This window comes from Crassostrea angulata, chromosome 10 (genome assembly GCF_025612915.1).
Source record: "Crassostrea angulata isolate pt1a10 chromosome 10, ASM2561291v2, whole genome shotgun sequence".
Classification (NCBI taxonomy): Eukaryota; Metazoa; Mollusca; class Bivalvia; order Ostreida; family Ostreidae; genus Magallana; species Magallana angulata.
This window is the reverse complement of record NC_069120.1, coordinates 10,386,048-10,402,521: the sequence shown is the minus strand read 5'-3', so window position 1 is coordinate 10,402,521 and position 16,474 is coordinate 10,386,048. Positions and strand designations below refer to the sequence as shown.

Here is a 16,474-nt window from a genome sequence, read left to right as displayed (position 1 = left end):
TTATTAGTATTGATCTAAGTATATTGACCGTACTCTGTTGGCATTAAATTTATATGAGGTAAATGATTATAATTTTAAAATATGGTGTCTTTTATCGTTTTTATTTTTGTAGTGTGTGCCATACGATTATCTAAATGAAAAAAGAGATAAAACAAACCGAACGTTTGCAAAATTATGTTGACTAACACATAAAAATTTAACATTCAATATTACAGTACCACCAAAAATATTTCAGTGAAAAACGAAATCTGAAAAATGTAGTCCGAATTTCTTCTGTTTTGCTAAACGTGCACTTTGTTTGAGCCTAATTCCATAATTTAGTAGAAATATCGAATGTTGTGTCAATAATTATTCATTTCATAAATACTTTTTGTGTTTAGAACACATTTTACTCATGACATTGAACTTAATAACAATCCAAATCTGAGAACTCAAACCCTGAGGAAACAACGTCCTTAAGTTTATGCATAATTCAAAATTTATTTTCAAAAATGATTTTATGAAAAGAAAGGTTGGGGGGGGGGGTTAAAAAAAGAATATGAAATATATTTAGTTATGTTTGTAAACGACATATATACAGATACGGGTCATTATGCATAGTTTCAATTTTAAAAAGTGACAGAATAAAAAAACCCGGAACACACAACCTCTCACATTTCCGAAGTGCGTGATTTCTCTTCTACTTGTCTCTACTGTCTTGCGTGTATCTTACGCAATGTTTATGGTAAAGAAGATACAAAATAGATCGGTTTTCTAAAGTTGATCGGTAACAATGATAGTAAAGGTAGGATCATCAAACACAATGCACAAAACTTGATATATCTTTCAGAAACTTGAAAACGAGACGGTTGGAAATTTGGCATTTAACTTAAAACCTAACACAACCTCTAAATTGGCCTAACATCAGTTTTGGTATGTACCTAAATTCTGACTTGTCTATTTTATTTGTTGATTAAAGTTCTCTTTTTTAAGAAAACAAAAAACAAAAAAATGAAAAGAAGAAATAACCTTGTTGAGACAAACTTTAAGACGATGCCCAATTATTGGTCAGGCCAAATTTATGCCAATTCTAGGCCATTGATGTAAGGCGAAGTTAGGTTTTTGTGAATATCGTCGTAGCGCTCTTGCCCGGGGATCCTTGGGATGAAGGATATCAATTACCCTTTAATGTGCTTTCTGAAATCTAAGAAATCTGGCATAAATTTGTTGGTTTTGGCATCATCTTAATCCTTTAGCTTGAAAAGTTTAGTTTACATTCTTTATGAAAATAATCAAAATTGATTGATCTGATTGCAGAGCATGCATGTGTCTTTTTCTAAGTAACAATTTTTAATTGTCAATGAGTCTATAACTAAATAATTAGTCATGGACTCATTGACAATTAAAAATTGTTACTTAGAAAAAGAAACATGGTGAGCAGTAAAACAATTGTTTGATTTGGGCTACATAGTTAATAAAAAAAATAACGGAGAATTATCTCTTCAACTAACTCTATTTCTCAATTCTTTATTCACTGAAAACTAGATCACAGGTAGATTAGAAGCATACATCAAGAACATAAACAAAGACACAATGATAAAAATGCAAGTACAATATTAATGTATTAACATGAACATGTGAATTGTCCAGGAAGATCTTTAAAATTTATCGATCTTAAGGTATCTCATTCGTCCTGTTTTGAGGTTATAGCGCACATGATCATTATTTTCTTATTTAGGAATTATGTATTTTCTAATCATCGCATAAATACTATTATTTCATACCGGCACAACTGTTATAAAAAATATCGGCGGCAAATTTCAATTGGGCAGATATTTTTTAAATGAAATACATGTAGTCAAATAAAATGCGTCAAATTTATAAATTTGCTGGAAGGATGAAAGTTCAAAATTAACAATACGACATAATTCAAATTTTGTCGTTACACCCACCCAGTAAATTCCAAGTTTAAAATATGACACATAGTTAAAGGGAATGATTTCAATGAAATACATGTACTTCTCAAGAAATTCTTGATACAGCCACATTACGGAGGGAGATGCCCTAGATAATCCGTCAATAAACTCATAAACAATATAAACAACTATAACAGAATTAATTAATTTCTTGCCATTCCAAGGCATGTGTAATTAATGATGTAATTCAAAAGATCCGTGTAATTTGATCTAAACAGAAACGCAATTAAGTTAAAGATAAAGCTCTGAGTTTTCAACCTGTACAGCTCTGTTTTTTACGATGCTCAACGTTGTCATGGCGACTCTGTATGGTTGATCGTCATACATCAAAGGTAAACCTAACAATGTGGAATATAAAGTTACCTAATCTGTTGAAGCAGCTTATGTAAAATGATCTAATATTGATTTAAATGGAAATAACTCTGGAATCAAGAGAGCATCTCTTTCGCATTATTAGAATGTCTTCAGAAATAAGCACCGATTGAATCTCTCTGCTCATTGCTCGAGTCTGACTTAGTTTCATCGTGATTTAGGCCAGAGTTCTCTTTCTCTGGGGTAATATTACCCCTCTCGACTCCCCCGTATAACCCTAAAGAAAGAACAGAATTGTCTAGCTGTTCTCTTTGACCCGATTCCACTGAAGTAAATATATCAGTTATCTCGTAATCAGCGTTCACTGGGGCGCGATCCTCCGAATCAGTCTCCTTTGACTCCGTCTTAAACTCGTCCACCTCAAACCCGCCGCTGTTCATCGGGACGTCGTAGATGGAAGATTCACAGATGGATGATGCAGACAAGACTTCTCTTGCCAAAGTGGTACCCTCTTCATCGCTACTGATCGCTAGCGTGTAACTCTGTCTTCGCGGTGCGCCGCGAAGGCTTCCCGCACCAGATACGGAACTTGTAGATGATGCAGGGCTATTTTGAATTAAAGAAGGGCTATCGTCATTTTTCGTTAGAAATTGTAAGCTATATCTAGAAACAAATGTTTTCTTTATGGCCTCCATGTCTTCTTTGGTAGATTCATTTTCATTTACTGTGTTTTTGAGGTTCCGATCAGGATAGGACAAATTTATATAATCATTTATACTTTTTACAGAACTCGGTGTGACCTCGTTAAGTACGTGCGAAGATCTCGACATTTGCCTAGTTTCTTCTGACAGTTGCGTGTTAAGCTCTGTTTCTAGTGCTTTATTACCGGGGTGTATTGTGTCTAACCGAGTTTCGCTGTATGAGAAGTCACGACGCGGGCTACCGGAAGTTAATACTAAGCCAGGACTTCTAGGATTAGATAACTCATCAAGATCAGTAACTTGCTCATCAAGAAAATCTAAATCAACCATTTTCTCGGATTCATGGGAAGAGTGTTCTTTTGACAAAGCTAAAAGGGTCAGAGCTGTCAGTTTAGAAATCCTGATAGAGTCTCCTTCCTCTAGTTTGCGAAGCTTTTCGTTGCCATGGTTATGTATCGATTTTTGTTGATTTTCTGCATTCTCTGGTTTATTGCTCTCGGCGTTGACAATGTCTTCTTCAAAAGCCTCATTGTGAGCTCCAGGAATAACACTAATACCCGTGGACGTCCCATTTCTGTGTTTCAACCCTACAAATAAAAACGTATCAACAAACCAACAAAGGATAAGGCCTAATCATTTGATTCAATTAGTGGGACTGTATTTAAGGATGAAACCAAAGTAACTACTCACAATCATTTGTTCTCCAAGGTATTTGGTTGGAGCGCATCACATTTCCACCTCTCTGTTTTTATAAAAATAAAAAAGAAACATCTTATTGTGTATAAATGTCATGGCATGCCCACTTGATCACGTTTATCCTTTAACACAAAGACATGTACTCTTCTCTGATACATATGTTCATGCTTCAGATGTTTCATAGATGTTAAGGAAGGGCCGGTCATTATCCAAGTCTAAGTCTCAATTATCATATCGAATAACCTGAACCAATATTTTATCATGACAAGGCGATCCACAATTTAAAATGCGATTTAATAATCAGAACTCGAAAAGATGTATCAGAATTTGTTTATATTTCTTCAAATAACAGTATAAAGACATGAACCAATGAATACCCTGAAATGTTTTTTTTAAATCAACACATAAAAAGTTTTCATTGAAAATGTTTAGTCGTCTCTGCCTTTTGTAGCAACAACTGGGAGAGGCCAACAGAGGCGTGCAACAATATGTGGTGTAGGGAAATATTTTTTTTTTAGTTCTTGCAAGAGCTCGCTCTTTTAAACTGGCTCGGGTGTGTTTCATTACTAGAGTAGCCCAAGCACAAAAATTGTTTACACACAAGGTTGACTTTTCGCCTCACCGTTTTTTACCTTAATTAAAATTTGTATAAATATAGTTTCATTTTCGAAATGCGTGTACGTATACTGATCATATCATTGAGAGGGAAAATTCATCCAATTTCTATCTTCAAATGACGAAGACGCCAAATCATTGTTAATTACTGGTAATTTTGTCTCTTGTTCCAGTGAATTCATGCCTATCTTTTAAGATTAACTGATATCTGAAGAACATGCAACACAGAATAAACAAACCAAAAATTAGCAGTGCACTTACCAGAAACGTGCTGAGCTCACGTGCAATGCATTCACATTCGTGCATAAAACGAGATAAAAGTCAAAAGTAGGATTTTATTCTTCAATAATAAAATTTAAATATTCAACACAAAACAACAATAAACAATCAATAATGACATCGTAGAATAAACAGTTCATAAAAATACATAAATATACGAATGACGGCCGTAGGTGATAGCTCAATTTGGGCGGTACAACTTCCGAAATTTGATAGAAACTCCTAAAGAATTGTACAACTTTTTACGTGACTTCTGTGAACTATAAATAGAACATTACGTTTAAAAAGAACACAAAGAACAAAAAAATTGACGTGAAGTAAATCTTCATAGTAATGCAATGCTTAATTCATATCTGAGAGACGTGCAGTGATTGTCGTGCTGATAGCTGATTGTGTACAGGAAAATCCAAAGTTAGGTTTTCTTTAGAGTTCTGATTGTTCTTTTCACTCTGCCCTGCCGTGGGTAAAGAGCTATCTAGAAACAGAAAAAGACTTGTCTGATCGCTCAAGATCTAAATGATAGCGACAATGAATGCAAGCTGAGATTGGTTAATTTCTTCCGTTTTCTTAACGGCCTCCGTCCTGTATCAGCTTTTGTTAGAAATAACAGCCCACTATCTGAAATTCATTGCTATTCCGAGTCTGCGCTGGGTCTGGGTGTCCAAGGTTTATCTTAGCTACTCGAATAAGGGAGGGTTCGTCTGTATCACTGCAATGAAAAGCACGTCCTGTCCCAGAAGACATTTGTAAGGGCCTGGAGGTTATATTATAGGCCAAACAAAAAAATTACTAGTAGCTAGAACTAGTATTGACCCAGACCGGCAATTGAGTGATTTTTTTTCTTGATTTTCAACGATTTACGAACTTTTTGTTGTGGATCATAGCCATACATGACGACATTGTAGTTAAATCTTACTGACCTTTGGCGTTGAAATGGACTATTGTTCTTTGGAAAATTGACGACACTTTGGAATTGAGCATGCGTGAAACAGTCGGTGATAGAGGGCATAGAAGGCATGCTTAGTTGATTTTGAGGCTGAGATTTGTGAGGATCATTTTCATCTTTACGAACCTTTCGCTTCTTGTGAAGACAATAAGCTAAGACAGATATCAGTATCAACAGCACAAGAAATCCAACGACGCCCCCGATAATGTAGGGCGTAGTACTGGTCTCGGACGGCGACGAAACTCGTTTCTTGTTGACTACCCCTACAACGTAATTGAAGAAGTGTTCGTCAAATCTCAAAAGATCGATTTACAACGTGTGTTTTCAGACAAATAATACAAGTGCAACCCTTAGGACACGAAACGCACCGTGTAGTCCTGTGAAATCTAAAATAATCTGTGTCAAATTACCATTTTCCTGGTTTAAAAAGTTTTTTCTCAAAGTACATAATTAAACTTGATACAAATTTACACTACTCGTATGCGATAATTGGGTTTCCCTGCGTTTCGTACATGTAGATTAGCAGGAAAAGGTATAATTGGGAGGTATTCGATTGGTATGCCTGTCTTAAATGGGCGTGGCCATAGGAACCGATGAGAATAAAAGATTAAATTGGGGTTTTAAAATCATTCTAAGGCAGCGCTCTATAGAGTACACATTTTAAAAAATCTAATAATAATGAATATGTATTTATATAAGTATTTATAAACACATGTATTCAATTGATGTCGTGCTTTTTCATGGTCAAATACTGCATTTAATGAACGTCCGGCGCTCCTTAGTTAAATACACAGCATCGGGCACAGATTTCCAGTTTGTCGTATATGGTTTTTTTTTATAGCCGGTTTTAAACGTCGTCAATGATAGGTACACTTTTATATAACAGGTGGCTGTTGTATGCGTTTAGTTGCATTGCCAATCAACCCCAGCATTGCTTACGGCATATACCGGTATGTGTTGTATTTATTGAAGACAAAATAGTGTATACTATACTGAATGTAGAACTAATCAAAATAGAAATAGACCCTATCATAAGTATATACATGTAAGATGCGCGTGTCATATCACTACTAGTGTATCATCCTACGAACTACATGTATACAGTGTACACGTTCGACACACAAGAGAATAAGTACCATATACTCAGACCCCATACTACTTAGACCAGACCCCATACTACTTGACAAATGATCGGTGTATTCAGAAATTACAATTTTGTCTCATGACATTCCTCAGTTTGTCTGTAAAATAATGAGAAGATATCGTCCCAAAGGTTTTAGAAATGACAGTTAATGACGTAACCTGTGTCGGGGACACATGAAACTCGAAGATTATATCCGTGAGACGTGTCTTACAGCCAATGAATGTATCACGGTTAATCTTCGAAGACCATTGACCTTATTAAAGTTCCCAAAATTCTATTCAGTTTGGTGGATCGAGGTCGCAGATCCAGGTACCAAGCACGTATTTATTATAGATCTATCAGATCTGTCAGACACTAATTTTTGGGGATAAATACAAAAATCCTGGGGTACAGGGCCGGAGACAATATTAATGTTGTGACGCTAAACCTTTGAATGTTATAGCAGTACATATGTATAATTAAATTACGAAAATTAATGTTTACCTAAAATTAAGAGAAGCACCCCTCTCAGATCTAGAATACTATAGAATACTATTTTTGACAAGCGTGGCTTATGTGATGAAATTATAACAAAAGTTCAGTGATTGCAATTTTATATTGTTGCGATATATAAAACGGCGGAATCGCGGAAATAAATACATGCGTAATATTAATTCAAATGAGAGAAATGGATATTAAAAAATTTAAAAATTAAAACAAAATTTTAACACTGTTATCAGAAATGGGTGACTTATCGGTTACTTACCTGCTGCTGATGTAATAACTTTCAATGGTCTACTGCAACTGATAGTGCGCGCAAAAGCACTGGATCCAGAACACATTCTGAACGTGTAGTTGGAGCCGGGTGTTAACCCAGAGACTGTGAATAACGGCGAGGACCAGTTAGAGATGGTGTTGAAGCTCTGTCTCTCCGTGGAGATGTCCAGCATCTGTAACAGGAAGTGCTGCGGAGAGCCGCCATTGAACCCTGGATTACACTCTACCTGCACGGATGTGTCGCTCAATGCTTTGGTGGAACAATTGAAAGGAATTTCGGGTGGACCTACAATGAAACTCGATCATGAGAGAGAGAGAGAGAGAGAGAGAGAGAGAGAGAGAGAGAGAGAGAGAGAGAGAGAGAGAGAGAGAGACTCATAAAGGTCAGAGGCGACCTAGATTTTTTGCCACCTGATGGCTAATTTTGATGATATGACATGTAAACTTACTGGGTTCGACAATACGATACATGCATGGAAACATCATATCACCAACGATATTCGTAGCAATGCAAACAATGTCCGAATATTGGTTGTTCGATCTACAGAAATAAAATGAATATGAAATATTTTTTTGTGATTTCCAACAAATAAAACTGCTAGCCAAAGCTATATATGAACACAAAATGAACTCACGCAACATCTATGCGGATGGTAGTTGAGGACACGGCCTGGGATTCCACGTCTCCTAAAAGCCCAGTTTTTATTGGCGCATTACTTTGAATATACCGCCATCGCATGGTAACGTTGTTTGGACTGGCTGTAACTCGACACGTGAGTGCAACGTCATCACCAATGCGAACGGCATGTTTCTGAACACCAGAGAACGAGCAGATGGGACTATCTGGAGAGAGAGAAAAGTTTATTTGAATGTTCCTCAGTTAATTAGCAGGGGCCAGACTCATCCAAAAAATCTTGATAAGCAAAAAAAAAAAAAAAAGGGAAAAGTCAATTTCCCAAAATCTTCAAAATCGTAGGGGGTACGCGGGTCGCTGGCATCGTATATATTTATAACTTCGATTTTTCTCACTTTCCATATATTTATAACTTCGATTTCTCTCACTTTCCATTCCAATTTTTTACATACTCCCCCCCCCCCCCCCGATACTACGTGCCTGATAAGTGCAGTTTAATGGTAAAGAGTGTAAAACTTACATAGAGCCTGAACATTCAAAGGAGGACTTTTAGCTGCTCCCAGATGATTGTAACCCTGGCAACTATACTGCCCACTTTGGTCACTGTAAACAAAATACACATGTAAATGTCTGTCAAAACACAACGTTCAAAACTTTCAGAATAATAAGTAAAAAAGTGCAAACCGATGAAAATGCTGCACATGCAGACTTGTAGAAAGTCTAGACACAGATTTGTCCACACGTGTGATGTTGAAGCTGGAGTCCGATATAGGAGATCCATTGAAGAACCACAGAGTTTGGCTTGGATTTGGTAATGGACGCGCCTCTATATCACAATGAAGAACCAGGGGTGACCCCTCTGTAACAGTTCTAGTTCCGTTATCTGCCGATATTGAGGGGGAGTCTGGGAAGAAAATGAAAGTTGGGTTTAACAAGGAAATTGTCTTCCAAAATTTCTAAATAGGATATTGAGGGGGAGTCTGGGAAGAAAATGAAGGTTTGCTTTAACAAGGAAATTGTTTTGCAAAATTTCTAAATAGAATATTATGTGATAAACGTTGAAACGTTGAAAGGCCTAATATTTTATAATATTACTAGTATAGGGGATAATATTAATTTAAATCACGGTAGATGAAAAGTGGTTTCGGTCGTCCGAGGGAATATTTAATGACTTACAATTAGGTAGAAGGACAACTGAGCGGTTGAGACTTTGTATAAACGTCTTTTGTAAAACTGGGTTTGTAACTACACAGGAGAGAGCCTGGTTCTCCATGTTTCTGGTAAGGTGTCGAATCAACGTCCCTCTGACCAAGTAAGTATCGTCCGAGTTTCTGATTACTTGTACAAAGGTGCTGTTAACTCGAACGCCATTCAGCATCCAGAAGATTTTTGCTGCAGGTCTACTTCCGTTACTATGACACGTGATGGTTCTTAACTCCCCATCATCAAACAATCCGGTGAAGCTATCAAAGACCGGAGCCAGGGGAGCAACTGTAACAAAGGAAAACAAAGAAAGAAGAATCCATAAGCCTGAAACGTCAGAACAACTTCTTTCGGTTTTCGGGCTGTCTTTTGATTACGATCACTTACGGTTAACGTTCAGAACCACTGTTTGTTGAACTTGGTAGAAATACTGTATGCTGGCGTCACATATCACAGACCCCTTATACATCGTCCTGTCGAGCGTCAACCTAAGGGTGTTCACCCGAGAAATGGTGCCGTTGGCGTGAACCGTGTCCACGTCGTGTCCGACGTAAGTGGTTCCGTTCGTGTTCGGACCTACAGTATACTAATTACAGTCAGTACAGCAAGAAAACGGGATCCAGTGATACTAGTTTTATGTTCGATCTGCCGTTTGGCTTACCCAGTAGATGCCACTGTACTAGGGGTGGAGGTTTTCCGCCGTCCGCTGTACATGTTAGGGTCTGTACAGATCCCTCATCTATAACAGTGTCTGGTCCGTTCACAGTAAACAGGGTGGGTCGTACTGATAAAAGGACAATATATATATATATATATATATATATATATATATATATATATATATATATATATATATATATATATATATATATATATATATATATATATATATATATATGACAAGTTTATCATTATATGTTAGAACTGAACTGTAAATAACCTTTTTTCCAAATCGGAGCCATATTCTTACATTCATATCTGGATAAAGGTAAATAAAGGTATATCTTTAAAGATTAATTCTTTTGCGACGCAGAAAACATTGATTTTCTTCGCAGTATAGCTAGATAATTTTGCAAATAGAGAAAAAGACACACATTTATTGTTTTGACACTGTTGCTATAGTAACAGCGGAAAAACAAAGGAAAATTCAGAGCTAATTTAAGTTACAACTTGCTAGTAAATTAAGGATAAAATATGTTTTAAAAAAAGCCATCACTATGGCTTTAAACTATATACATGTATGTAGTTAAGAATTATTATGATTCTTATACATAACACGTTGTTTGAATTTCGCAAGATTTTGCAATAATGTCAGAAAAGGTGGGCTATGATATTTACACAGAAAAAAAAAAAAAGACTTTCTGATTTCCTTATATTTTAGTAATGTGAACTATTTTTATTATTTGTTGATTTACGTGTATATTCATTTATTCATTGTACATGTATATAAAGAAGGTTTTCTCATAAGTCTATTCAGATTTTTTTTTGATCCTAGGATGAGCCGGGCGATACTTTGGGAAGGATAAATCTATTCTTATATTGCCTGTGGCCTTTCAACGATATACAATTGAAACTATTAAATTCGGTTTTTAGAATAAACGTTTTGTAATTCAACACTTTTATTTATAAGAATTCGGAAATTATTTTAAAGACACCTAGGTCAATACATTAGTTATGATCATTAAAACCCCTTCTCATTTTAAAACCAGGAAACATTCTCATAATAAGGTGGAAGTTTATAGGATGGCAAAGTACTTCTTTATTTCCGTTGTTTTGTCAAATGCATATCAATGGTGTCTACATACATTAAAGATAAATTGGGCGATAAAATTCGGATGTTATTTTTTAATTCATACAGATTTTTTATGATTTATGGTTTCACGTATACCAGTATTCCAGACGAACTGTACATGTACAGCTTTACATTGTATTCTATTTGAGAAGTGGACAGGCACAGCGTACATCCATCTCTCTTCGCAAACCCTTATATTTTATTCTGGAAAACGAGTTAATGTCGGAACCGAAGACGGTCTACGCTTTGACCAATGTGACGACTCCAGTTTCCTTGAATTTTCGTAACAAACCTATTATTTCTACATTTTAAACTTTATTTCATCCATATATCACAAAAAATCAACATTAACCCGCTGTCAAATCATTTTCGCAACAACATTATTTTAAAACCACTAATGCATAAATATGAAGGAATATATACATGTATAAATTTGATAAATAATAATATAGACCCCTTATTTATATTTGTATCGATTGAATATTGTAAAGACCTGGACATGATTTGAGTTCAAAATTTTCGACTTTATTTTCATAAATGAGTTTTAAATAGTTGATAAATTTTCCTTTTTTGTAATAAGTACGCTGCTTTAAGTATTAGTAATTTCTATGTTATTCGACCTTTGAGACTTTCAAAGTTCAATTCTAGGGACATTTTAGCGATGAAAAGAAAAACTATTCATATAGAAAACTTATAATTATCCAAAAAAAAAAAACACCCAAAAACGCTCTGTCGATTTTTTGAGATACTAATAATTAAGTTCTCCAGATTATATTGCAATCAAAACTATTATGTCGATCAATTTTTTTTTTATCGATTTCATCTATATTGATGGCTTAATTGCCGACTAATCAATTAAACTGCTCAGGCGAAGTCTGTGCATTTGTATATAACACAATTATTGTCTAATTAATTAATGTACGTGATTATGTACAGTATATAAAAACAAAAGCAACAAATGATACAAATGTTTATTGTATATAATTTATTTGATTGCATCCCAGAATATTTATTAAAACTGTTATTTATAATTTTTACAGGGTACGTTTTCTCCAAGAAAAAATGTACATGGGTAAGTTTTCTCTCCGAGAAAACGTACCCTAGGAAATGGGTAAGTTTTCTCCTGGGTACGTTTTCTCCTGGGTACGTTTTCTCCTGGGTACGTTTTCTCCAGCATTCATGCTATGTATTACTATACGCGGCGCAGCCAATACCGTTTTTCGGTTATGTTAAAAGACACGCCCGTTTTGTGTCACTCATGTGTTATGAAGTTATTGGTTTTTAGGGTTTAAAATTGATTCGATTTGTTATAATGGACGAAGACAGTTGATAATGTAATTGTAAATCCCTGAAGTGTCAAAATAGGTAGTTACAGTTAATCTTAAGATAAGCCTGGCTAAATTAGACAGAAAACGGACATACGGAAGGACAAAGCAAAACCAGGACACGTGTTTCCTCCTGTCTTCGATATCGGGGGCATAAAACCTGCCATGTTAAAGCGAAAAAGCATGTAATACGTGTGGATTACGTTAACGAGTTTGGAGACAAACTACTGGGTATAAATATATGGAACTTTTCACGAAGTAGTGTAAGGTATGACTTGGGGTTCCCTGTTGCTTTCCACAGTAAGCTTGCCTGGTCCCCAACCAGTGTTGTCACTGTCAGACACAATGCGCATGTATCTGTTCTTCGTACTGTGTACATTATATAAATAATGCCTGTTTGGGAGGGTAACAGTTTGTAATGTTACCCATTGCTAAGTGCGTTGCTAACGCTGTGGGTAATAGAACGGATTACGAACTGCGTCTTAACCAATCAGATTTCAGTATTTAACGTGAAAGTATAACAAACCATTTATGATAAAGGAAAGTTAGCAGTAATTTTTAATGCTTTGCAATAAGAAAAAATGTAATAGTAAAGTTTGATTCAAAATATATCAAGTTTGATAAAGTAAATCTCAATGAAAGCCCATCACAAAATGGATGTGTCCCATACTTCCTTTGATTGGTAATGTCTTGTGAAAGAAGTCCGTGTATGATAATATATTGATCTGATATTCTCTGCTTTTCTACTAAATAATATTAATGTCGCCTCCAAGAGACCTTATAAGACTACACATCATAAAAAGAGGATCATTAATTGACTTTGTATTCTTAGTGAATTCTTTACTAAAATCGAGTTTAAAAACAATAACAAGTCGACACAGATATTGTATTGTTCATCAAATCATTAGTTTTTGACGCAAATTCTCATCTCTTATCGATTGTTTTTTCCTGATAACAGGTATTTGGAGTAGCTCTATCCGGGGAGGTAATTCTACACCTCACGGAACGGCTTGATTAGCCGCACTCAATATCTGGTTCAACCATTGTATTCACTAGTAAAAATGATAATCATATTAATTAATTCAAAGATATTTAAACAGATTTTTTTTAATGAAATTCAAATTCTGAACTTCCATATAATGCCAATGGGACACAATATCCTATTCGGTGAAAGACTTTGCAAATTTCAGGACGAGTCGCTGGCGACTTTTGTTATATTTGAATACAAGGAACTACTAGTATTGAATTACCTATATAAGTGTTGCTTAACGTTATCATTCTATGGTTTGAGTAATAATAAATTGAAATCCTTGAATTCTTTTTTTAGTATGGCGCCATCATATTTACTTTTTTCTGTCATTAATTCAGCAAGTTTTAACCGAAATTGGGCAGTTCCAGACGCTACGCTTTTACATGTAACCAAATCTGTTAACTCTCTTGCACTTTTAAACGACACTGATATCATTTAAGTTAACAGTTTTTAAAAGTTGCTTTTGTTGTTCAAATCAATAGCAAATATTCCTTGTTCTTTGAGGGAAAGATGTAAAGAACTTATGTGGTACAATAACATTGCACTCTGAGTTGAAAAAGTCGCCAAAGAAACACCGCTACTGCTAATTAGTGAAAAGGGTTTCCTTTGAAAAAAGATTTGATATCTCGTTAATGACAACGGGGGTATAGATGCGCAGGTGCAGAGCATTTTCATCTAGGAAACTCTGTAACGATCGATACGGTTTACCGTGTAATTAGGGAACACTAGTCGATAATTGGCAATCTTAGTCAAAATAAATCTTTAAAGACGTATAAAATCAATGCACCTCGCAATAGATGCTAAGACATTAAACCTGCCTTCGATATTGAGGTTTGGTCATTAATGATCAAAATAGGGACAATGATGGTGACAAACAAAACACGTGACCTCATGATCTAAAGATAAGGACATCAAATCAATGGATTACCACAATCTCGTAAAACCCAACTTCGGAAAAGTTGACAATGTATATTGAATTCGTGTTTTTTGAAATTCCAAAAAGTGATAAAGACTTGTTATAAAAGCTAGCTACGTGCTGACAATGACAATGACAATTTCTTTATTCTCTGAACTGCATAAATTACAGTGTTGAGAAAAATCTCAAAAAATTGGACGGCGAATATTAAATTACCAAAGCCTAGGCCCCAGGTGGATCATGAAGCAGAAATTGTACACTGTATTAATGTTTCTTGATTAAAACCACTGTCAAAATTGAAATGCTATCAAAAGTGTCTTGATATAACATGTACAAATCATTCCTTCAGTAGAAGAATCACTCTTACAAGTATCAACATATCTATCATTCAAAGCAAACATAAAAAAATCACAGCTATAATATAGGCTAGAACTGTTATCATTTTTTGGTGCTAGAATCATTATGAAATCATAATTGATTTGAGGAATCTTTTCCTCGTATTTTACAGCTTTAAAGGAATTATGTAGAAAATGAAACAATTTTTTGACATTCTGTAAAAAATCATGAGAAAAATAATCACGTAACCTATATTTTGATTTGACATCATTTTAAAAAGGAGCTCAAAGCTTGTTTAATGCCTTTTTTTTATTTTAGAGAATGCAGGCGGTTTTGGATATATACATCATCGGTAAAAACAAAAATGTGTAACTTATTTCCTTCATATTTCATGGAAAATGTCAGTTTAAAACATGATTTTTTTTCATTTTCAAGTTTAACCCTCAGTACACCCTATCAAACAAAACTATTGTTATGAAGCATAATTTAAGAATTTACGTCCTGAATTTCGTCAACCTGGAGACACCTTCCATTAACTAGATTTTGACCTGTTAAACCCTGGAGCCAGGGCAGACTAGTCTCTAGTCGTTGTACAATCTAGTAAGATGATAAATCGTCCTTGTCGGAGTTCTTCAATAACTCCAGAACGCTGTATACCGATAATGTTGTTATACTTGTGCTCTAAGAACCATAACCAGGGATATCTTACCACCCGTATGTGCACTGATTATCAAATTGTTCCTAACACACATATCAAGATTTTATGACATTTGATATACCCAAGACTTTATATTAAAAAAAAAACAAAAAAAAAAAACAACCCACCGCATAATGCACATGCGTTTGAGTTTGCGTTGCGAGAGTGTTCTTGAACCAATTCATTTAGCAATACAATGTTCGTTGTGGTTAGGTACAATAAAACACTTTCAAGAAAGCATTGGCTGAGTGAACATGCAACGTAAGTTTGCCTCATTTGTGCTTATTAAATACATGATCTCAAAATGCAAACTAAGTAAATAATTTGTTTTGCATTTACTTCTAAAAGCAAATGCTAAATACGATATGCCTGTATCCCAAAGTAATTCTCGGACACGGCAGACACAAGTGTTTTACTGGACTAACAAGACCTACCAAAGATGTTGACTGTGAAGTTTTGTTTCCTGCCGGCGTCCGCCAAGTCGTAGCACCTGTACTGTCCGTCATCGGACAGGAACAGGTCGTGGATGCTGAGTGACTGCAGCGCCGAGGCGTTCCGCAGTATGAACCTGCTGGCGTTCACGGTCTGATGAACAGCGCCCTTGATGGCGAGCACCGTGCCGTCAGGCCGGTCCCAGATCAGGGTGTCAGTCTGAGGAATCTTACAGTCCAAAACTACGGTGCTCCCCAGAACAGCCAAAATGACGTCATCATCAGCGGTTGCGGGAAAGACAAAGAGAACGGAGAGAACAAGAAAACTCACTTCCATTTTACACAGCATTCTTCTCACAAAATAAAACAACTTTGGACTACAGCATCACACAATCTGATTTGGACCTCAATATGGGTGGGGAAGTTCTTTCGTGTTACTCATGTTTAGTACGCAGGGGGGGAAATGGGATGAATGACCAACAGTTATAGTAAGTTTATCAAATCCCTTAATTTTCTGGGAAATGGGAAAACGACGGAACAGCTTTCCCTTTTAATATCCACAGAAATCATATTTGGACCTTTGGGTAATTATTATTGTATTAATTGAATGTAAAATTGAAAACACCCTTCTGAAGGGGCCTCTACAAAAGTTTAACGGTCAGCGCCGTGGAATTATAACAAATTTGGGCGATAAAATTATGTTTAT

The 16,474-nt window shown here is 35.6% G+C and overlaps 1 protein-coding gene across 1 annotated transcript; it reads right to left on the bottom strand.

Moving 5' to 3' along the window:
- Window positions 1-1,482: 1,482 nt before the first annotated feature.
- Window positions 1,483-16,146, bottom strand: LOC128164530 (uncharacterized). The gene is made up of 12 exons (XM_052828437.1): window positions 15,772-16,146; window positions 9,903-10,025; window positions 9,629-9,817; window positions 9,215-9,529; window positions 8,723-8,942; window positions 8,559-8,641; window positions 8,040-8,247; window positions 7,854-7,945; window positions 7,394-7,690; window positions 5,631-5,767; window positions 3,659-3,710; window positions 1,483-3,555 (listed from the first exon to the last, which is right to left on the bottom strand). The coding sequence occupies exons 1-12, from the start codon at window positions 16,115-16,117 to the stop codon at window positions 2,420-2,422; spliced, it is 3,198 nt and encodes a 1,065-aa protein (XP_052684397.1). The 5' UTR covers window positions 16,118-16,146; the 3' UTR covers window positions 1,483-2,419.
- Window positions 16,147-16,474: the final 328 nt, after the last annotated feature.

Coding starts and splice junctions, on each gene's coding strand:
- LOC128164530 (XM_052828437.1), bottom strand. CDS start 16,117: ATGCTGTGTAAAATGGAAGTGAGTTTTCTTGTTCTCTCCGTTCTCTTT. Junction 8,642..8,722: donor CATGTGCAGCATTTTCATCG/GTTTGCACTTTT, acceptor TTTTGTTTACAG/TGACCAAAGTGGGCAGTATA. Junction 7,691..7,853: donor GTATCGTATTGTCGAACCCA/GTAAGTTTACAT, acceptor GTTTCATTGTAG/GTCCACCCGAAATTCCTTTC.